The following is a 21,977-nucleotide window of genomic DNA, read 5'->3' as shown; positions in this document are numbered from 1 at the left end:
TAAAGAGAGAGAGAGTCTGAGAGAGAGAGTCTGTCAAAGAGAGAGTCTGTCAAAGAGAGAGAGAGTCTGTCAAAGAGAGAGTCTGTCAAAGAGAGTCTGTCAAAGAGAGAGTCTGTCAAAGAGAGAGTCTGTCAAAGAGAGAGAGAGTCTGTCAAAGAGAGAGAGAGTCTGTCAAAGAGAGAGAGAGTCTGTCAAAGAGAGAGTCTGTTAAAGAGGGAGAGTCTGTCAAAGAGGGAGAGTCTGTCAAAGAGGGAGAGTCTGTCAAAGAGGGAGAGTCTGTCAAAGAGGGAGAGTCTGTCAAAGAGGGAGAGTCTGTCAAAGAGGGAGAGTCTGTCAAAGGGGGAGAGTCTGTCAAAGGGGGAGAGTCTGTCAAAGAGGGAGAGTCTGTCAAAGAGAGAGAGAGTCTGTCAAAGAGAGAGTCTGTCAAAGAGAGAGAGTCTGTCAAAGAGAGAGAGTCTGTCAAAGAGAGACAGTCAGTCAAAGAGAATACAAGATAAAAACCTTTAAAAAATTTTATTTAAGTAAATATATATTTAGTGTTATTGTTTGCAAGCAAATGAAACTTTAATTAAAATACTGTATTTTTAGCCTTTTTACTGAAACATAATTTGAATATCTCCCATTTTGTACATTGATTTACAGTCAAGTATTGTGTTGTTGTTCACAACTCATGTATTTTCCGTATGTATCCATTTTGTAATATTACATTGACATTTTTGGGCAAGATTGGCATTAGTGCTTCTTGAATGTCGTCAATGTCCGGTGGTATTTGGAAGTAGTCCAGTAGAATATTGTTATCTATTTCGACTGATTGTAAATTTTCTGCATTATCAATATGTACATTTAGTGTACTGTGTTCCTGATTCGCATTTTCGAGGCTATATATAGTCATATTTATTTCTTCTTCTGGCGGTTCTATTTTCTGTGAAGGAAAAAGAATTTAGTTAATTTCATATTTATGAAGTTATTTTATTTCTTTTCTTGTGTTGACCTACGGACAAATTTCTTGATATATGCAGTCTTAAATAATGTTAATAAGTAGTGAAGATAGTTTAAGAAAGGATAGATTGTGAGTACGTATAGTGAAAAGGTATAATAGAGGATTATAGACTGTTTTGTAATGTTATAGATACTTTAGTAAAAATACGTTTTAATAAAGTGGAGAGTATAAGTTAGCTTTATAGTAGTGATTAGTATAATACATAGTGTAGCTTAATGCATTTAGATAGAGAGTATTAGAAGCGATAGTTTGAGTGAATTTTAATTAGTGAATATAGAGTTTGATGGTGTTTTAAGAAGTAGATAGTATAGATTGAGTAGTAGAGCAAGTTATTAATATTTTCATAATTTGTACTTACTTGAAATTGTGTATTCCTTGTTGTGTTTAACATTTTATTGTTGTTAAATTCATGCACTGTCAAGTGCGTCATCTTAATGTAGGATCCAATTTCAATGGGAAAGTCTGTGGCATCTCTCCAAAGAGTTATTTTTACTGAGTCCGTTGTGTCTTTCACAGTTATTGATTTAAGTTTTGTATCTTGTCCGGCAATAACAATTGTTTTTATTTCTTCTTCCTGTAAGATAAAATTGGTAATAGAAATTAAAGAGAGTCTGTCAAAGAGATAGTCTATCAAAGAGAGAGAGAGTCTGTCAAAGAGATAGAGAGTCTGTCAAAGAGATAGAGAGTCTGTCAAAGAGAAAGAGAGTCTGTGAAAGAGAGAGTCTGTCAAATAGAGAGTCTGTCAAAGAGAGAGAGAGAGTCTGTCAAAGAGAGAGAGAGAGTCTGTCAAAGAGGGAGAGTCTGTCAAAGAGGGATAGTCTGTCAAAGAGAGAGAGAGTCTGTCAAAGAGAGAGAGTCTGTCAAAGAGAGACAATCTGTCAAAGAGAGACAGTCTGACAGACTCTCTCTCTCTTTGACAGACTCTCTCTCTCTTTGACAGACTGTCTCTCTCTTTGACAGACTGTCTCTTTGACAGACTCTCTCTCTCTTTGACAGACTCTCTTTTTGACAGACTCTCTCTCTTTGACAGACTCTTGCTCTTTGACAGACTCTCGCTCTTTGACAGACTCTCGCTCTTTGACAGACTCTCGCTCTTTGACAGACTCTCGCTCTTTGACAGTCTCTCGCTCTTTGACAGACTCTCGCTCTTTGACAGACTCTCTCTCTCTTTGACAAAGAGAGAGAGTCTGTCAAAGAAAGAGAGAGTTTGTCAGAGAGACAGTCTGTGAAAGAGAGACAGTCTGTCAAAGAGAGACAGTCTGTCAAAGAGAGACAGTCTGTTGAAGAAAGTCTGTCAAAGAGAGAGTCAAAGAGAGATAGTCAATGAGAGAAGAGAGAGTTTGTCAGAGAGACAGTCTGTGAAAGAGAGACAGTCTGTCAAAGAGAGACAGTCTGTTGAAGAAAGTCTGTCAAAGAGAGAGTCTGTCAAAGAGAGAGTCAAAGAGAGATAGTCAATGAGAGAGAGTCAGTCAAAGATAGAGAGAGTCTGTCAAAGAGAGAGAGTCTGTCAAAGACAGAGAGAGTCTGTCAAAGACAGAGAGAGTCTGTCAAAGACAGAGAGAGTCTGTCAAAGACAGAGAGAGTCTGTCAAAGACAGAGAGAGTCTGTCAAAGACAGAGAGTCTGTCAAAGAGAGAGTCTGTCAAAGAGAGAGAGAGTCTGTCAAAGAGAGAGCGAGTCTGTTAAAGAGAGAGAGGAGTCTGTCAAAGAGAGAGAGTCTGTCAAAGAGAGAGCGAGTCTGTCAAAGAGAGAGCGAGTCTGTCAAAGAGAGAGAGGAGTCTGTCAAAGAGAGAGAGTCTGTCAAAGAGAGAGAGAGTCTGTCAAAGAGAGAGAGGAGTCTGTCAAAGAGAGAGAGTCTGTCAAAGAGAGAGAGAGTCTGTCAAAGAGAGAGAGGAGTCTGTCAAAGAGAGAGAGTCTGTCAAAGAGAGAGAGTCTGTCAAAGAGAGAGGGTCTGTCAAAGAGAGAGAGTCTGTCAAAGAGAGAGAGTCTGTCAAAGAGAGAGAGAGTCTGTCAAAGAGAGAGAGTCTGTCAAAGAGAGAGAGTCTGTCAAAGAGAGAGTGAGTCAAAGAGAGATAGTCAAAGAGAGTCTGTCAAAGAAAGAGAGAGTCTGTCAAAGAAAGAGAGAGTCTGTTAAAGAAAGAGATGGTGCCAAAGAGAGAGATAGTCTGTCAAAGAGAGAAAGTCTGTCAAAGCGAGAGTCTGTCAAAGAGAGGGAGTCAAAGAGAGTCAATGAGAGAGAGTCTGCTCAAAGAGAGAGAGAGTCTGTCAAAGAGAGAGAGACTCTGTCAAAGAGAGAGAGAGGGAGTCAAAGAGAGAGTCAAAGAGAGAGTCAAAGAGAGAGTCAAAGAGAGAGTCAAAGAGAGAGAGAGAGCCTGTCAAAGAGAGAGAGAGTCTGTTAAAGAGAGAGAGAGTCTGTTAAAGAGAGAGAGAGGGAGTGAAAGAGAGAGTCTGTCAAAGAGAGAGAGTTTGTCAAAGAGAGAGTGTCTGTCAAAGAGAGAGAGAGTCTGTCAAAGAGAGAGAGAGTCTGTCAAAGAGCGAGAGTTTGTCAAAGAGTGAGAGTTTGTCAAAGGTGTAAGTATTGTGTGCAATACTTTTTGGTATATAGTGTGTGTGTAAAAGGGTGAATTTTTTTTTTATAAGCTTACCTCAGCAATAGTCCCAGAAATGCTCATTAATGAGCGTAGTGAAGCTGCTTTTACTGTTTTTATCGGTGATATTGGTGGAGCAGGGGGTTGTAGGATATATTGTGCCTCCTGTATTATTTCTTGAGGTATAGATAAGGGCATCATGCGTGATAGTTTCGTTTGTTTCGTGATGATAATCACATTGTTTTTGGCTAAGAAATTGCGAATCATAATTCCATTCCCTTCTTTAGTTTGCTGGTAAAATGGCTCATTGTAGCACGTTGCTTTAATGCAACTACTTTCATCAGCTAGAGCTAGATGATACATTACTTTGTGCTCTTGTTTAGCATTTGTATAGTTTGTTTTTGTCGAACATTTTATTACGTTGGCTCGGATTGTTTTTTGGTAAGGTTTGTTGTCTTCATGTTTCATTTTTTTGAGGTCTTCTATGGAAATCATCTGAAATGAGAGAAAATGTTAGTACACATTCTGAGCATACATTTTTCCCCTTTTGCTATTACCTGTAATAAAATAGCATGTTAATGAAGTGGTTGCATTTTAAACTGCCACCCATAATGCTTTGTGATCACTGTAATATGATTCTAATGTACCGTAGTGCATGATGTTGTCATTAGTATAGATGTGATCTAGTGTAGAATTGTAGTCTGTTGTGTATTGTTGTATTTTTTGCTGGCATTGAAATTGCTGCAGCATATATTCTAATAGCAAAGTTCTGTTTGGTGACATTTGTGTTAAATCTATATTGAAGTCTCCCATGATGACATATTTTGAATTTGGATACAAGTAAATTATGCTACTTAAAGCTTGTAATAATGTCTGCAAAAGTACATGTGGTGGTTTGTACAGTATAATAAATAAGTATTCAGAATCATTAAGATGCAGAGTGAAAATTAAAAAGTCAATTTCGTGTTGTGTTTGATATATTGGCGATAAAAGCATGTTTTTTTTGTAGTAAATGGCAATACCATGCTTAGTGTGCTGGTTGTGAAATTTATCAAATAATACTAGGTGATATTGTTCTATTAAGAACGTATTCTTATCTGCTTTTCTAGTTGTGTTGATTTCAGTAAGGCATATAATATCACTGTTCATGATATTTTTGTCTGATTTCATAGCAGTGTAATTTCTTTGCAAGGACCGTATGTTATGGACAATTATATTACACTGTTGTCTATAGCTATGTAATTGTGGTACTGATATTTGTAATAGCATGTGTGTTCTTAAACGTGTCATTTCTTCATGCACTTTTGGATGTACAGCTATTTTGTCTTGCTGAAAGTTTCTAATGTATATGTTGTCTAAAGATTTAGCTCTGCTTAAAGCTACATAATGTAGATGATGTACTTTACTGTTGTTAAAGTGAATGTAAATGGGCTCAATTGTTTCTCCTTGTGTTCTATGTATAGTTCTTGCAGAGGATTGTCTCAATGGGAATTGTTTGCGTATAATAGTTATAAATTTCTGTGTATATTGGAAATGCTGTGTAATAGCATGAATGGGTGTCCAATGAGGCAAAATATTACTGTGATATATGTGTTTGTTTTCTTGTCTTGTTAATTTGCCTACTGTTTCTTTATCAAAATTAATCCAAATTACATTTGGGCTGTTATTGATAGTTTCCACAAATTCTACTATACCTGTTGCACCATTTGTTAAACCATCATTGACATTTATATTGTTAGTTAAATCATATCTTAATTGCAATGCAATATGTAATATTGATGGCAGGTTCATTGTTTTAGTAGAATCTGTGGGCAACTGTTTTAGTATTTTTTTTTTACTGCTTCACTTAAGTCTGCTGCAACTGTATCTATTGCTGTAGCTGTGTAAACTGGGTAATGGGTTATATGTTCTAATAAAACTGCATTATTTACGCTATTGACTTCATTGTTAGTTCCCATAATGTAAGGGATCGTTTTGCTAATGTTTTCAGGTGGCTCTATTTCTCGTGTTTTTATCTGTATAATATCCTCATTTGTTTGTTTCCCTTCTCTTAATCTGTTTAGTAGTTGAGCAAATGGCAAGTCATTTTGTTGTCTCATTATTTTAGTCAACTCAAATAACTTGAAATGTGTCTGCCATAAATTAGTACTTACTGGCCTATATGAATGTTTTGGGTTGTCAAATATGTATGGGTCAAAAACTGGCTTCAATTGGTAAAAGTCTCCAATTGCTAAAATAGATATACCGCCAAAAGGGAGATCAGACATTTTTATCTCTTGCAATCTATTATGTATAAAGTTGAATACATTAGCCCCTACCATTGATATTTCATCAATTATTAGCAATTTAAGATGCATTAGCTGACCTTGTAGTGTGCTTCTATTCTCATGAGTTAGCTGTCTATGAGTTAGTGTTTGTGAAATAGGTATTTTAAAAGTACTATGTAGTGTTTGTCCTTGAATGTTATGTGCTGCTTTGCCAGTTGGAGCTGTAAGCAATACATATATGTTATCTGGGTTTTCTCCTGCTTTTGTATTGTAATAACGTACTAATGTTTGGTAAAGTGCTGTTATAAGGAAACTTTTGCCTACTCCTGCACCACCTGTACAAAATGTGTAGCATGGTGTTTCTTTAGTTTTAACCCAATGCAAATGATGATATATAAAGTTAAGTTGTTCTTCTGTTAGATTTTGCATTATACTATCATATTGTTCTTTTGGCATTATGTTATTGCTTATTGATTCTTCTCTACTTGTACTTCTAATCCCTAAATCAAATGATAGGTCATACAATGGGTTTTCATTATTTTGCACTTCATGGCATATGGTGTTATCTTCTTCTGTATCTATTGGTGGTAGCAATGTATCTAATATACTAGTTTCATTGCTATTAGTTGTTAGTTGTTTATTATGTTTATTATATTTATTATGGTTTGAATCAACTGCATTTTTAAGTTCTAGATAGCGTTCATAATAAGTTCCCTTGTTATTAATTATATTATGTTCATTTCGCCATGGGTAAAAAAGCATGAGCAATTCTCTATAGTAATTTTCTGAGTCATTTTTGATGTTAAATCTGCAATAGCGAATTACTCTTGCTTTTTTTCTTTTTATGCAGTTTGTTTCGTCTACTAAATTTATCTCAAGTTCTTCGTCATCTGAGCTATGAAAGTTATTTTCAATAAGGAAATTGTCATGGCCTGTTTCTTCTTTTCCTTTACATTTTTTCTTTTCATTATACATAGATGCATAGTCAGCTAATGTACATGTTTCTAATTTTACAGGGCGTTTACTATACCTGACTATAATATTATCATATTGTATTTTACAAGACTCATCTGGTAAAGAATTGATAGTTTCGATGTCTTTTAATAAGTATGTACGCTTTTCATTAGGACTTGTATTGATAAATACAAAAGATCTTGAACTTTTCCGTAAAGGAATTTGTAGTATTAGATATGCTGCTTCTTGTGCACTTATTTCTGTACAGTTTAAGAATTTGTTCCCTATATGCTTAAGTTGTTCCTTAATACTTGGATTAGCATGTACTTCTTTAGAAGCTTGGGCAATTAGTTTGCTCATTCCTCGCTGTGATTTACTAATGTATGAAACAATATACACAGCACATGCATATGCATCTAAGATGTATTGTATATCTATGTTTGCTTGCCATGCTTTCAAAATAGTTGGATTGTAGTTATTTATAAAGCATTCAGCTGGTGTTCTTTTCAAGAAAATAGTATTTTTTTGTATAATAGATTGTATACATAAAGTATATTGTTTTAGATCTATGTTCATTGAATGCAAAAACTGTTCAAAAGTATAATTTGAAAATTCTTGGCTATTTATAGTTAGATGTATTAGTTCAATTTGCTGTAAGAGCTCGTTATTTGTTTTGTCTAGCTCTATTGGTTCTAGTATAAAAGTTTCAGGCATTGGATATCTGGGATAATGATATTTGCATGTTCTTTTATGTTTGATACGGCAGTTCTTGGTATGGCCGTGTCTTTGTAGAGGTAGTAAAGACTCTATATCTGGTTCTTCTGTTTTTGCACATGTAACATACTTATTTATGAAAGTAGTGACTTCATCTCTATCAGAAGTTTCATATAGTGGAGCATTTTCTATCCATATTATAGCATGTATATGTGGTGATCCCCGTTGTTGGAATTCCACTCTATAAAAGTAATCAATAATTTTGCCAATTGGATTACTTTCATGCAATAAAACAGAATTAAATAATTTCCGAACTTGAAAGTCAAAATGTCTTGCACATGTAATGGGATTCTGCTGTATTAATTTGCATTTTGTTTCCCATGACATATTGTTAAATTCTTCTTTTGTGCATTCTGGTCTCTTTTCTGTACGTAATAATATGTTAATTAAGTGATACCATTTCGTTTCTGCAGCAGATAACGTTAAAAAAAATGTTGGTAATCCTAATTGTCTAATCATAGCAAAGAGGTCTTTTTTGCATTGCTCCCAATATGGTGGTGAACTACGGATAGTTTTAAGTATTTTGTATCCTTCATTATACTGCAAAATTGTATCTAATTTATTCTTTATGTCTTTGGCAGTTATAATGTTTCCATTATTAAAGTATTTCCTAAGAGATATAAATATTTTGCTCTGTAATTGTTTAATGTGTAATGTTTTTAATTTAAAGAAAAGATTAGTAACACACTTTGCTACTCTTAGATCATTACTTCTTACTTCTGATTGACAGATTGTGCTGTAATGTATTGGGACATGCCTTTCTTCATTAGTCGGCCTTCGTTTCCCGCCAAATATAGTTGGGAATGCCAAATATTCAGAATCTTTGTCTTCATACAGGCCTCTTGGTGTGTTATATTCTGCAGGTGCTAAACTTAAAATATTATTTGTTTCTGTAGTAATAGTTTCATTATCTAACATAGTATCTAAATTTCCTGCTGGAATGTTGTCTGAGGAATCTGACGTATTACTTGTATCTGAAGTCTCATCACAAGAATGTATATCTTGTGTTGTATAATCCCAATCTTCATTAATAGTGATTCCATATTCTTGAAACAAAGTGCTTGTAGTGGCTAAATATAAAGCTGCACGTTTAACTTTGTTTGGTCTAACATTTTCATAATGGGTATAAGATTTATAACTTAATTTCCTTTTTAATTTTATTGGAATTGTCATGTTATCATTAATTTGCCTTGGTAAAACAGTTACTGTTGTCATAACGTCTGCAGGGACATTTACTACTGCACCTGATAGAGATTTTTGGAATCCACGTGGTAATGTTCTAATTTGTAAAAAAGGTATTCTTGGCGATACTAATCTTTCTTCTAAGTTATGCAACTGTAAGACTGGTGGGATATCAGGAAATGTCATCCCATTATATACTGAACATGGAGGTATTTTGTCTTTTGATATATATGTGTAACATGTTCTGCATATCTCATTTGTTCTGTATTTGCTAATATTACATTCTATGAATTTAGCTCTCTTACTAATACTGTGTGTATTTTGAAGACTTTGCTTATGCCAGAGTTGATTGCAAATAGTGCATGTGTACTCGGGTCCATATCTTATTTCTTCCTGAAATATCCTAATTATCTCATTTGTTGTTTGACCTGCTATATGTCTATGATTAAGTTCATTCTCTTTGTTTTGTGTCTGTTTTCTTTTTCTAGTACTGTTTACTTCTAGAATTTCTATATTGGTTGGTTGAATTAGTGATTCAACATTAGCTGTTAATGTGTTTATTATCTCAGTATTGTTAAGAGCTATGTGTGAAGCTAAATAACTGTCTTCTGTTACATGCAGTCTATTGTCCTGACTATTGCTGTTTTGTGTGTTTAGTATTGTATTTTCTACTTGTAAGTTATTCGAAGGAATTTCCCCTAATGCATTTATAGATATATGTGTCGTATGAACATATATGCTTTTTCTCGACTTTACATTTCCTTGTCTATGATTCCGTTGTGTTTGGTGTAAACCTTTTTTGCTAATTGTTGTTATGTTCACTGTAGTTAAATCTAAAGTAATACTCTCAGAATTAGTAATTTGTTCTCTATTGCCTAATTTTAGGATGTATTCTATAATAAGATTAATAGAGTCAAGGTTGATAGCAATACATGTTCCATTAGGATGTTGTATTGCATTTTCATTTTGGCTATGTGAATCAAATAGAGAGTATGTATGTAGAGTTTTGAAGACTGAAATTATATATCTACCTATAGAGATCAATATACCAGTTTGTGAATTAATTGTAGAAGTTAGTGCAGATATAAATTTACTATGTAAAGTTTGTGCTGATTTTGTTAGTTCTTCGCTAAAGCATTTTTTGAGCTTTGTAGAATAGATTATGTCATTGCTAACTATGTAATTTGGTAACTTTAGAGGTTGCATACAATCTTGTTCACCGACAGAGTGCATTTCAGTGTACAAAGCATCTCCAAGATTCATAATACAGTGCAAGTCTACACTATCCCAAATATATGCTGGTTTACAGTAGTTCTTTAGAATAGCAAATATACTATTTTGAAGACAATGTGTATAGTGACTAGTTTTATCACTATGTGTATTTTTGTCCTGTGGATGTGTGTTATGTAAAAAGGGAATTTCTTGTCGTGTTTTTGTTAAAATATGTGAATCTATATTGGTATTATTTGTGCTACTTTCCTTGTTCTGCAATGTGCTATTGTGTATATTATCATGAAGTAAACTGTCATTACTTCCAGTAATAAGTTTATATGTATTATAGTAATCACTTGAATATGTGTTTGTATGTACATTACTTGTGTTTATTGTTTGTTGTACATTTATGTGTGTGTTATTAATTACATTAGTAGAATATGTGTTGGTATTTAACTTACTTGCTGGTATTGTTTGTTGTAGATTTATGTGTGTGCTATTAATATGTTGTCTTTCTGTGTTGCTCTTAAGTGTTTTCTTAAGTATACTTGCATATGTGTCAGTAGGAGTAGTCTCTTCTGGTGTATTAGTATATTGTGTTGTGCTGATCTGCTTGCTGTTCTTTTTAGATTGATTATTAGGCCCTGTTGTAGTGAGAATTGCACAGGAATACGTACTAGTACTAGGAGTATTATCTAAAAATGCTAATGGCTGTTCCTTATTCCAAAAAGTATTTTTTTTAGATTGACATCTCTGAAGGATTTTTTTGGCATTTTCTATACGCATTTCAAATGCTTGTGTGAAAAATTTTTCACTACCTTTAGTAGAATACACATAAAAAAATTTCGGTGCTACTGCATTCTTATTTTTTTCATGACGCACCATTGCTTTTTGAAGTGATTCTTTTGTAATCGTACTTATTTGTATTGGAGTTAATTCATACGGCACACAATTCAGGTTTGGTTTCTTAAGATAGTGTGCCAGATTAGTGATGTACTCTAGAAGTTTTTCAAATGTGAACTGTATAGTAATACATGTTCCATTTGGATGAGGCATTCCAGTCTTATCACGACTATGTGAGTCAAATACAAAGTATGAATCATTTTTCTTAAAAATGGAAATAACATAAATTTCCATGCAAAGTATAACACCGGAGTTGGAATCAAGTGCAGGTTTTAATATTTTGTTGAGATTTGGAAACGAAGGGTCACATTGTTGTAATATGTCTCCATAATAAGGTTCTTTAAGTTTAAGAGAATAGATAGTAGTATTGTGTTCAATAAAATTAGGTAACTCATCTGGATGCCTAAGTTGTTCGCTATTAAGTAAATGCATATCTATATATAAAGCATCACCTAATTTCATAATGTAATGCAAGTCTTCTTTAGTCCATGTATGTGCATCTTTGTAATAGTTGTGTATAATTGCAAAAGTACTATTTGGCAAGCATTGATAACCTCTCGAATTGCATGTAAATTTGTCATGACCTTGATGATAATCTGCTGCTAGTATTTGCATGTTAGCTAATCTAATTTATGAAATAATTTGATATCGCTACAGTATTGCTAGATTTTTTTGTTATCCGCGAGTCTATTTTCGTTCTCTTATTTAATCTATATATATATATATTCAGGAAAGATTCGCTTCACAGAGGAAAGAACCGGAGGGACACAGGCAGGGGGTCACGAAGAAAGCACTTTATTACAGCACAGGAGGCATGACGCGTTTCGGGAAGAGTCCCTTTATCAAATGCCAAACACCGACTGCTGCCACCTGTAGCTTATCAATGATCCATCTTGCTGCCATTGGAGGAAGCCCAGCTGAGCCAATTACTATCCTGATCGCCTGGACGCTGCCCCGTTGGAGACTTCGTTTCCCAGCATGCACCATCTTGGCTGCCAGGTAAGCGTTTTCAGTTAAGCTCATTTGAACTCCATAATAGAGTGCTGGCGATCGTGATCAAGCTTGTGTAGGTGCAGTTTAAAATAAAACAGTGTCCTTGCTGCTCCAAAGTCTCTCCCGGGCCCCCTTGACGTCTCACCACAAAGTACAAAGTCCATGGAGGTGTGGAGACTCAGCTACAGTGATGCCGATCCCTCCGTGCAGTCACGGACTGCGTTTGCAGCAACACCAAAATGTTCCTTGGTTGCGGGGGCCAGAGCTCTTCCGATACCTCGGATCCCATGAAAAGCTGCAAAGCAGACACCCTTAGGCTCCGGCCACAAAACGAGACGGGTCCCCCAAACACGCCTAGGGTATGGCGCGTAAATATTCAGGAAAGATTCGCTTCACAGAGGAAAGAACCGGAGGGACACAGGCAGGGGGTCACGAAGAAAGCACTTTATTACAGCACAGGAGGCATGACGCGTTTCGGGAAGAGTCCCTTTATCAAATGCCAAACACCGACTGCTGCCACCTGTAGCTTATCAATGATCCATCTTGCTGCCATTGGAGGAAGCCCAGCTGAGCCAATTACTATCCTGATCGCCTGGACGCTGCCCCGTTGGAGACTTCGTTTCCCAGCATGCACCATCTTGGCTGCCAGGTAAGCGTTTTCAGTTAAGCTCATTTGAACTCCATAATAGAGTGCTGGCGATCGTGATCAAGCTTGTGTAGGTGCAGTTTAAAATAAAACAGTGTCCTTGCTGCTCCAAAGTCTCTCCCGGGCCCCCTTGACGTCTCACCACAAAGTACAAAGTCCATGGAGGTGTGGAGACTCAGCTACAGTGATGCCGATCCCTCCGTGCAGTCACGGACTGCGTTTGCAGCAACACCAAAATGTTCCTTGGTTGCGGGGGCCAGAGCTCTTCCGATACCTCGGATCCCATGAAAAGCTGCAAAGCAGACACCCTTAGGCTCCGGCCACAAAACGAGACGGGTCCCCCAAACACGCCTAGGGTATGGCGCGTAAATATTCAGGAAAGATTCGCTTCACAGAGGAAAGAACCGGAGGGACACAGGCAGGGGGTCACGAAGAAAGCACTTTATTACAGCACAGGAGGCATGACGCGTTTCGGGAAGAGTCCCTTTATCAAATGCCAAACACCGACTGCTGCCACCTGTAGCTTATCAATGATCCATCTTGCTGCCATTGGAGGAAGCCCAGCTGAGCCAATTACTATCCTGATCGCCTGGACGCTGCCCCGTTGGAGACTTCGTTTCCCAGCATGCACCATCTTGGCTGCCAGGTAAGCGTTTTCAGTTAAGCTCATTTGAACTCCATAATAGAGTGCTGGCGATCGTGATCAAGCTTGTGTAGGTGCAGTTTAAAATAAAACAGTGTCCTTGCTGCTCCAAAGTCTCTCCCGGGCCCCCTTGACGTCTCACCACAAAGTACAAAGTCCATGGAGGTGTGGAGACTCAGCTACAGTGATGCCGATCCCTCCGTGCAGTCACGGACTGCGTTTGCAGCAACACCATATATATATCTATTGCTAATTTATATTTTATTTTGTACTTAACTATAATGCAAGGCAATTAATTGAACACTATTTTTTTGCTTTGTATTTTAGGTAGCAGATTTAGATGTATTTTGTTTACAATTTTAGTGATGTACTAGCTATAAGTTATACTATTAGCATATATATATATATATATATTTGGATATATTTATATGTATATATATATAGTTATTTTACTGTTAAATATATTCCAAGTTACAGGTTGATAGCTTATTTAAAAAACATACTTCTAATTGTATATATTTCCAAACAATTAGCAATTGTCTTTATAAAAGAAATAATTTTCAATGTTAAGTATATAAATATATATATATTTTTTTAATAACTAATTATATATCTGATTTTGTCTAGTTTTTTTTCTCTAAATCCACTCTATTGTTGTTTTGGACTTGTTTTATAGTTGGAGCTGGTAGCAAAAGAAAAAGCAATTACTTTTACTTTTTTGTTTACTATTTTTTTTTCTTAAGATTAATGTTACCTATGGAAATCTTCTATATGATCTTTTCGAATTCTAAGTATATACAAAATATATATATATATATATATATATATATATATATATATATATATATATATATATATATATATATATATATATATATATATATATATATATATATATATATATATGGGTGTGTGTTGATATGTGTCTTGCTTTTTCCCTTGCTATTTCTATACTTACAAGTCAATACAGAAGCAAAATAGATACTTTTACCGTGATGATGTTTTCACTGATGTTGTGTCAAACAATTCAGAACGTCTGATGTTATTCAATCAATTGGCAATCTAAGGAAGAATGAAACAAGCATTAATATTGAGTTGACATATTAATATAATAAAAGTGGCTTGATACTCCAGACTATGTGTAGAAGTTGTATGTGTAGTATGTGTGTGGACTGAGTGAAGCATATTAGTAGTCGTAAATCGAGTTTTAGAAGTGTATGTAGTATAGACTAACTAGTAATGTATAGTAGTAAGGAGGATAAAGTGAGCAAGATAGAGAGAGATGTAGGGCAGGACGAAGAGATGTTAATAAAGAGGGGTGGTTAGGCAATATTGAGAGTAGTGGAAAGATGAAGAGAAAGATAAGGAAAAGAGAGAAGTCTGATAAGGAAGAGAGGATATAGAGGTGTAGAATGTAAGCTACAAAAAAATCGAAATGTAAATTACATGAAGTTATTTTTATGAGAAGTTGTAAATAGTGTATTAGATGCATTGTTTGTAATTTTAAGCAAGTACAAAGGAATAGGAGAGGTAGTGAGATTAAGGAACACTTAATCCCTTGTTAAATCTAAATAAACAATAGAAGAGACGTTAAATACATCTGAATTTGCCACAGATACTGAGTGATGCAACTGGGGAATTGCACACTCACTTTAGGTGGAAAAGAAAGCCCTCACACACCGACCTAGTCAGTGTCATGCTTCATCATTGGGCCCCACCAAAGAGGCCGAATGCCTCTTTGGTGTGCTACGACGCCAGAAGACTGCGGAGCAGGTTTTGTGAAAAAGGCATGTTGTGAGTTTTATAATTAAAACTGCCTAATGTGTAAGTAAAAATCTATAATTCTTGATGCTTAGTACACAAATGAAAGAGTTATGTGTCTGAATTTAATGCCCAAGGTAATGGATTTGTTAATTTAAAATACTAATTAGTCAGTCAACATGTTTCATGTTTTACAGTTGTTTACATTTCCTTAGGCATTTATAATGACAGAATTATACCCCGGCGGTATGGACTCTCTAATCGCCCACCCTGACCTGGGGGCGTGAAAGTGAAAATATCAAAAAAAAGATTTAGTGCATAAAAAAAGGGGGAAGAGCAATTGCTCATTCCAAAAATACTCCTAATTGCGGAGTGTTTGTGCACCTGTAAAAGAAATAACAGACAAACATATAAAAGTTTCACACAATTAGTTGTAAATATAAGTCATTGCGTTTGTCCAGGGTGTTCTATAGTTGTTGCATAGTGTTCCTAAATAAACACTATAGTTAACATCCTCTATATAGCCTTATAGGGATGCTCACACTAACTTAGTAAAGTGAAGTGGAAAAGTGTGTAAAGCACACAAAGTAGCTAGAAAGTGTTGATGAACAGAGGAGACACATAAGAGATCAAGAGAGCTAGAAAGCAAGAAGAGAAGTAAGTGCAGAATGGAGTGAGAAGATAGCAAGTAAAAAAAGTGCAAGATAGAAAGTGAAGACAAGATGGAGACGTAGATAGAGAGTGAAGACAGGAAGGAGAGAGGACAAGAGAGAGAGAAAAAGGGAGGGTAGGATGTAGGGCATGAGCAAGAAGGAGGAATGGAAAGGCAGAACAACATAGGGAAGGATATAGAGAGTGAAAGTCACAGAGTGCAAAAGGAAGAGCAAGAAAGAGAGAAAGCAGGAGTTAAAGGGAGGGTGTCCATGAGCAAGAAAGAATTAAGAAGGGAGCAGTTGGAAGAGGGGGCAAGAGGGAGAGTGATGGCAAAGGGAAAATAGCAGAAGGGAGATAAAAAAAGAATGATGATAGAGAGGGAGTAAGAAGGAAGGAGAGAGAGCAGATGGAATAAGAGTCAAGAGTAAGAAGAAAGAGAGCAAAAAGGAGAGAGAAAAGAGAAGAGAGTGCAGAATGGAGTCAGAGGGCAAGAAAGAGAAGGAGTGCAAGATGGAAATGTAGCACAATATGGGGAAGGAGATAGAAAGTTAAAGTAAGAGAGAGGGCAAAAGGGAGAGCAAGGGAGAGAGAGAAAAAGCATGATGTAAAGAGAGGGATGGAAGAAAGAAGGTGAGAGGGTAGATGAAGAAAAGCACAAGAGTGTGAATATAAGATGGAGTGGCCAAAATAAAGAGAAATAAAGAAGGAATACAAGATAGCGACATAAGGAGCAGAGAAAGAAAGGAGAGAGATGGAAAGGGTATGCAAGAAGAAGAGAGGGCCAAAAGGTAAGAGCAACAGGGAGAGAGATAAAGATCGAAGGAATAGGAAGAGAGGGCAGGAGAGATAAGCATGATAGAAAAGGATAGAGAGAGCAAGCAGAAAGGAGAAAGGACGCAGGGCGCAAAGGGAGCAGCTTTTTTGCGCAGGCCAAAAGCTAATGAGAACTGTAGTGTGTGTTTGGGTCGGCCCTCGTCATTCATTGTCTGGCTCCATAAATTGAGCCTAGCCATTGGACGAGGGGCCTGTCCGTCAATTTAAAGCAGACTCAGGGGCGTTCAAGATTCTTTGGCTTTTGCCGACAAAACGACGCCAGGACGCCCCCGATTGTAGCCCGGCATTGCCGGGACCTGCCTTTGATGACGTATCAGGTTTCTTTGTCTGTGGCGGAAAAAATTGCAGGTAAGCGATGGTGTCTTTTGTAATATAAATGACTGTCTCTTTTGAATGCCCCAGCTGAAATGTTTAATGACGTATTTTTTTTTGTTGTTCTCTGCAGGTATTTGGCGACGGCACAGTGGGGGTAACAATTTACGGTCTGTATCCTTGGCTTGCTGTCTGTCTCTGTCTCCATGGTAGAAGGGATTTCTTGCAGGTAAGAGATGGTATCTTTTAAGGACAGAGATGGAGAGTGAAGGCAGGAAGGAGATAATACGCAGGAGTAAGAAGAAAGGCAGAAAGTAAAGGAAGAGTAAGAAGTAGGGCATGAGCAAGGAGGGAGGGAGAGAGAGCAGATGGAAGAGGGTGCAGGAGAGAGGTATGGTAGAGAGAAAAGAAAGCATAAAAGAGATAGAGAGAAGAATGAAAGATAGGGAGGAAGAGGAACACGGAGAGTATTAGAAAAGAAGGAGAGTGCAGGACAGAGAAGCATGATAGATAGAAAAGGAGCAAGAAGAAAGGAGAGAGCAGATGGAATAGGGGGCAGGAAGAAGAAGGAAGAGAGCAGAAAGGAGAGATATAGAGAAGAAAGAATAAAGAAGTAATTTTAAAAAAGAAGAGAGAGTGCAAAAAAAAGAACGGAGTACGCAGAGAGGAGGTAAAAAGAAGATAGAGAAAGAGGAAGAGGGTGCAGGAGATAGAAGTATGATCGATAAGGAAGTAAAGAGGACGCAAGATAATGGAAATCTTGAGAGAGAACGTAGAAAGGGGAAAAGACTGCAGAATGGAGGCATAGGGCAAAAAATAGAAGGGGTGCAAGATGGAAAGCCAGAACAAGATAGGGAAGGAGATAGAAAGTGAAAGTCACAGAGTGCAAAAGGAAGAGCAAGGAAGAGAGAAAGCAGGGTGTGCATGAGCAAGAAAGAATTAAGAAGGGAGCAGTTGGAAGAGGGGGCAAGAGGGAGAGTGATGGCAAAGGGAAAATAGCAGAAGGGAGATACAAAAATAATCATGATAGAGAGGGAGGAAGAAGGAAGGAGAGAGAGGAGATGGAATAGGGTGCAGGAGAGAGAAAAAAGAGCAAAAAGGAGAGATAAGAGAGTGCAGAATGGAGTCAGAGGACAAAAAGGAGAAGGAGTGCAAGATGGAAATGGAGAACAACATAGGGAAGGAGATAGAAAGTGAAAGTAAAAGAGAGGGCAAAAGGGAGAGCAAAGGAGAGAGAAAATGCATGAGGTAAAGAGAGGGTGGGAAGGAGGGCATGAGCAAGAAATAAGTAAGTATGGAGCAGTTGGAAGAGGGTGCAAGAGGGAGATTGATGACAAAGAGAAAAGAGCAGAAAGGAGGGAGATAAAAAGAGAAGCATAATAGAGTGGGAGCAAGAAGGAAAGAGAGAGCAGTTGAAATAGGGGGTAGTAGGGAGAAGGAGAGAGCAGAAAAGAGAGATATATATAGGAGAGCAATAAAGAGAGCAGGAGGGAACAGATTGTGATGGAAGAAAGAAGGTGTGTATAGATGAAAAAAGCACAAGATTGTGAATGTAAGATGTAGTGGGCAAAATAAAGAGAAATAAAGAAGGAATACAAGATAGCAACATAAGGAGGAGAGAAAGAAAGGAGAGAGATGGAAAGAGTATGCAAGAAGAAGAGAGGGGCAAAAGGTAAGAGCATGCAAAGAGAGATAAAGATAGGAATAGGAAAAGAGATGGCAGGAGAGATAAGCATGATAGAAAAGGGAGAGAGGAAGCAGAAAGGAGAAAGGACGCAGGAAATAGAGAGATAAAGAATAAATTCAAGAGACAGCTACATTTAGGAAGTAGAGAAAGAAAGGAGAGAGATGGAAAGGGTATGCAAGAAGAAGAGGGTCAAAAGATAAGATAGCAAGAGGGAGAGAGATAAAGATAGAAGGAATAGGAAAAGAGAGGGAAGGAGAGATAAGCATAATAGATAAGTAGGGAGAGAGCAAGCATAAGTAGAGAGAGCAAGCTGAGACGCAAGCTAGAAAGAGCATCAGAGAGAAGGTAAGGAGGAGTAAAAGTGAGAGCAGAATAGAGTGAGTAAAAGAAAGTGCATGATAGAAAGAAAGAGAAGAGGGGAATACAGGAGAGAGTGTAGAAGAGAAAGGATGCAAAAGAGGGAGAGGAAAAAAAAGAAGGAAAGTAGGAGAAAGTGAGGAAAGAATAGAGCAGGAGTAAATAAAATAGAAAGACTGCTGGCAAAATCATGAATGAGATGCAGAGTAAATGCAAGAGAGAGGAAAGGCAAGAATGCAAAATTGAAAGGGAAGGCAAGAGAAAGATGTATATATGTTGCATGTGCTGTCTCAGTATCTAATCATTTGCTCATCTCCAAACTAAATCAAATGTTGTTTATGAGGCAAACTTTTGTGTATATCCAGCAAAGAATGCCCAGTACAGACAGAAAGAACAAAGTCTTAGTTATAAGTTTTCCTTTACCTTTGACCTCTCTCCTGATTACGACCTCACCAGTGCTGCTTTCATCTCCAAAGTAAATTAAATGTTGTTTATGAGGCAAACTTTTGTGTATAACTATCTAGCAAAGAATGCCCAGTACAGACAGGAAGTACTACCCAAAAATGTCTAAAGTAAAATAAGTTTTAAGTATTAACGTACCGTGTTGAATGAACGAATTTGAAAGATGTGTCCTCGATGGGGCAGTTGCACCAAATGGCAAATTTTTTGTCCTGTAAAAGCAAAATATACCGTTAGCAAAAGTTTGAGAAGAGTGAGGACATTTGTGTGAAGTATATTAGAAGTTGTAAATAGAGAATTAGAAGCAGTATGTATTATAGAGTAACTAGTATAGTAGTAAAGACTATAAAATAACAAGGTGGAAAGAGATAGAGGTCAGGAAGAAGAGAGAGATGGATAGAAAGAGGGGAAGATAGGCAAAAAGAAAAGGAGTGAAAATAAAAAAGAAGGATGATGAACCGTGCAAGTTAAAAAGAAGCTTGATATGGAGAGAATGCAAAGAAGTGAAAAGACGACAAAAATAAAGACAAAAATAAAGAAGTAAGAGTGCAGGAAATTGAAGTATGATAGATAAAGAGTGAAGCATAATAGAGAGGGAGCAAGAAGGAAGGAGAGAGCAGCTGGTAATTGAAAAAAGGAAGAGAGAGTGCAAGAGAGAACGTGAGGAACTTTTTTTGACAAAAGAATGTCAAAAAGGGTATATAAAGAAGAAAACCACAAGAGTGTGAAAGTAAGATAGGTAGAGTGTGCAAAATTGAGAGAAATAAAGAAGGAATACAAAAGAGCGAGATATAAGGAGGAGAGTAAGAAGGAGTGGTGGAAAGTGTCTGGAAGAAGAGAGGGGCAAAAGGTTAAGATATCAAGAGAGTGAGAGAAATAAAGATAGAAGGAATAGGAAAAGAGAAGGTAAAAGAGATAAGCATAATAGATAAGTCGGGAGATAGCAAGCAGAAGGGGGAGGACGCAATAAATAGAGAGCACGAGAGAGAAGAAAAGGATGGGTAAAAGTGAGAGCTGAATAGAGATGGAGTAAAAGAAAGTGTGCATGATAGAAGGGAAGAAGATTAAAACAGGAGAGAGAAGGTATAAGAGAGGGCATGAAAAAAAGAGGGAAAAGAGAAGAAGAAAGAAAGTAGGTGTAATAGTGAGGGAAGAATAGAGCAGGAGTAAATTAAAGAGAAAGACTGATGGCAAAATGGGAAAGGAGATGCAGAGTAAATGCAAAAGAGATAAAGTCAAAAATGCAAAATTGAATTGTAAGTCAAGAGAGTGAAATGTATGTATGTTGCATGTGCTAGCTTAGTATGTAAGCATTTGCTGCCGGGACCTGTAAAGAAGGTGGGGATGAATATATAGGGTGAGGGCAGAAGAGTGAGAATGCAGGAGAGAGAAGGAGAGCAAAAGAAAGAGAAAGTCGGAGAAAAGGAGAGAAGAATAATGCGAGAGTGAAAGAAAGGACATTGAATGTAAAATTGTGAAGGAGATGCAGAGTAAATGCAGAAGAGAGACATAAGGAAAGGCAAGAAAGAAATTGAAAGGGAAGGCAGGAAATAAAGAGATCTATGTATATTGCGTGTGGTAAATGAGTCAAAGCATTCCCTACAGGGACCTTTCCAAAAAGTGTTTGTTATAAGTTTTACTTCTCTGTTGATTCCAACTTTACCAGTGGCGCTCTTGTACAAAAGCATAAGATGTGCTTTAGGAGCGAAATTTTGTGTATAAGTATACAGCAAAGAATGCTTAGTACAAACAGCAATTATTAAAAAACGAAATGTATTAAGTAAAATAAATAAAGTATTAACATACCGTGTTTATATAACTAATTTCAAATTGTGTAGTCGATGGGTCAGTTGCAACAAACGTGTACTTTTTTACCCTACAAAACAAAAATAGCATTAGCAAAATATTATGAGTGCAGGCCAAAAAAGCAGTGATTTTCTCATTCAAACTGTGCAAATTGAATCTTAGCCAAAGCTTTGCGTACTAGCAATTAATGCGTTCTAATGTAATAGTATGGCAATTATTTGCGTCACGTTACTGGTTTGTATGTGCCTTTAAAAATATAGAAATCCGCGCATGCACGTTGTGAAAAAAAAAAGAAGGAATGTTGTCAGTGTTTTATTTAATTTCTCGCATCGTGCAAAGCAGTTTGTGAACTAAAGTTGTAACTGAACATATATATATATGTGTGTGTGAAAGATTAGTCTGACCTAAATCACTGAAATGGATTAACAAAAAACATGGTGATATTGGCAAAATGTATATACAACACAATTGAATTGTAAAGTGATACGTATTCTTACTGCAAATTAGTTTTACAGAAAGGCATACTTACATGCGCAAACATTTTCATCCTAAATGCACAGTTTGCAAACATTTATATCGTAAATGTACCTATTGGCGATGTATGAAAAAGAACTCAAAGGCATTAAACAAAAACATGGGGAAATTGGGAATATGTATATGCAAGACAATTTAAATCTAAAGTAATACGTATTATTACTGATTTGTTTGCGCGTATAAAAACTGTAAAATGTGCTCGTAATACCGCTGCTCAAAAGAACAGATTACTTTCACAGAAAGGCCTGAACTTACATGCGCAAACATTTTCCTCCTAAATGCAGTTTGCCGATGTATAACTTTGTACTGAAAGTCGTCGTGTCTCACCTTATCCTAACTGTTCTTTATGCTCTGAGTAAATGTAATGGGCCTTCATGCTCTGACTAAATCTAGTGTTGCGACAAACACATGC

At 36.7% G+C, this 21,977-nt stretch overlaps 1 protein-coding gene across 1 annotated transcript; it reads right to left on the bottom strand.

Moving 5' to 3' along the window:
* Window positions 1–345: 345 nt before the first annotated feature.
* On the bottom strand, window positions 346–19,568 carry LOC147708818 (uncharacterized). Its single transcript, XM_086927437.1, has 5 exons — window positions 19,367–19,568; window positions 14,153–14,223; window positions 3,645–4,082; window positions 1,359–1,574; window positions 346–922 (listed from the first exon to the last, which is right to left on the bottom strand). The coding sequence occupies exons 3-5, from the start codon at window positions 4,080–4,082 to the stop codon at window positions 662–664; spliced, it is 915 nt and encodes a 304-aa protein (XP_086783563.1). The 5' UTR covers window positions 14,153–14,223; window positions 19,367–19,568; the 3' UTR covers window positions 346–661.
* Between the last annotated feature and the right edge of the window lie 2,409 nt (window positions 19,569–21,977).

The sequence above is a fragment of the Lissotriton vulgaris genome, chromosome 6 (assembly GCF_964263255.1).
Source record: "Lissotriton vulgaris chromosome 6, aLisVul1.2, whole genome shotgun sequence".
NCBI lineage: Eukaryota > Metazoa > Chordata > Amphibia > Caudata > Salamandridae > Lissotriton > Lissotriton vulgaris.
The sequence above is the reverse complement of the archived record's forward strand: the minus strand, read 5'-3'. Positions and strand labels throughout refer to the sequence as shown.

Excerpts from the sequence above, each read along its gene's own strand:
- LOC147708818 (XM_086927437.1), bottom strand. The coding sequence starts at position 4,082 with ATGATTTCCATAGAAGACCTCAAAAAAATGAAACATGAAGACAACAAA. Across the intron at positions 1,575-3,644 it reads TTTCTGGGACTATTGCTGAG|GAAGAAGAAATAAAAACAAT; the intron begins GTAAGCTTATAA and ends TTTATCTTACAG. Across the intron at positions 923-1,358 it reads CAAGGAATACACAATTTCAA|AAAATAGAACCGCCAGAAGA; the intron begins GTAAGTACAAAT and ends TTTCCTTCACAG.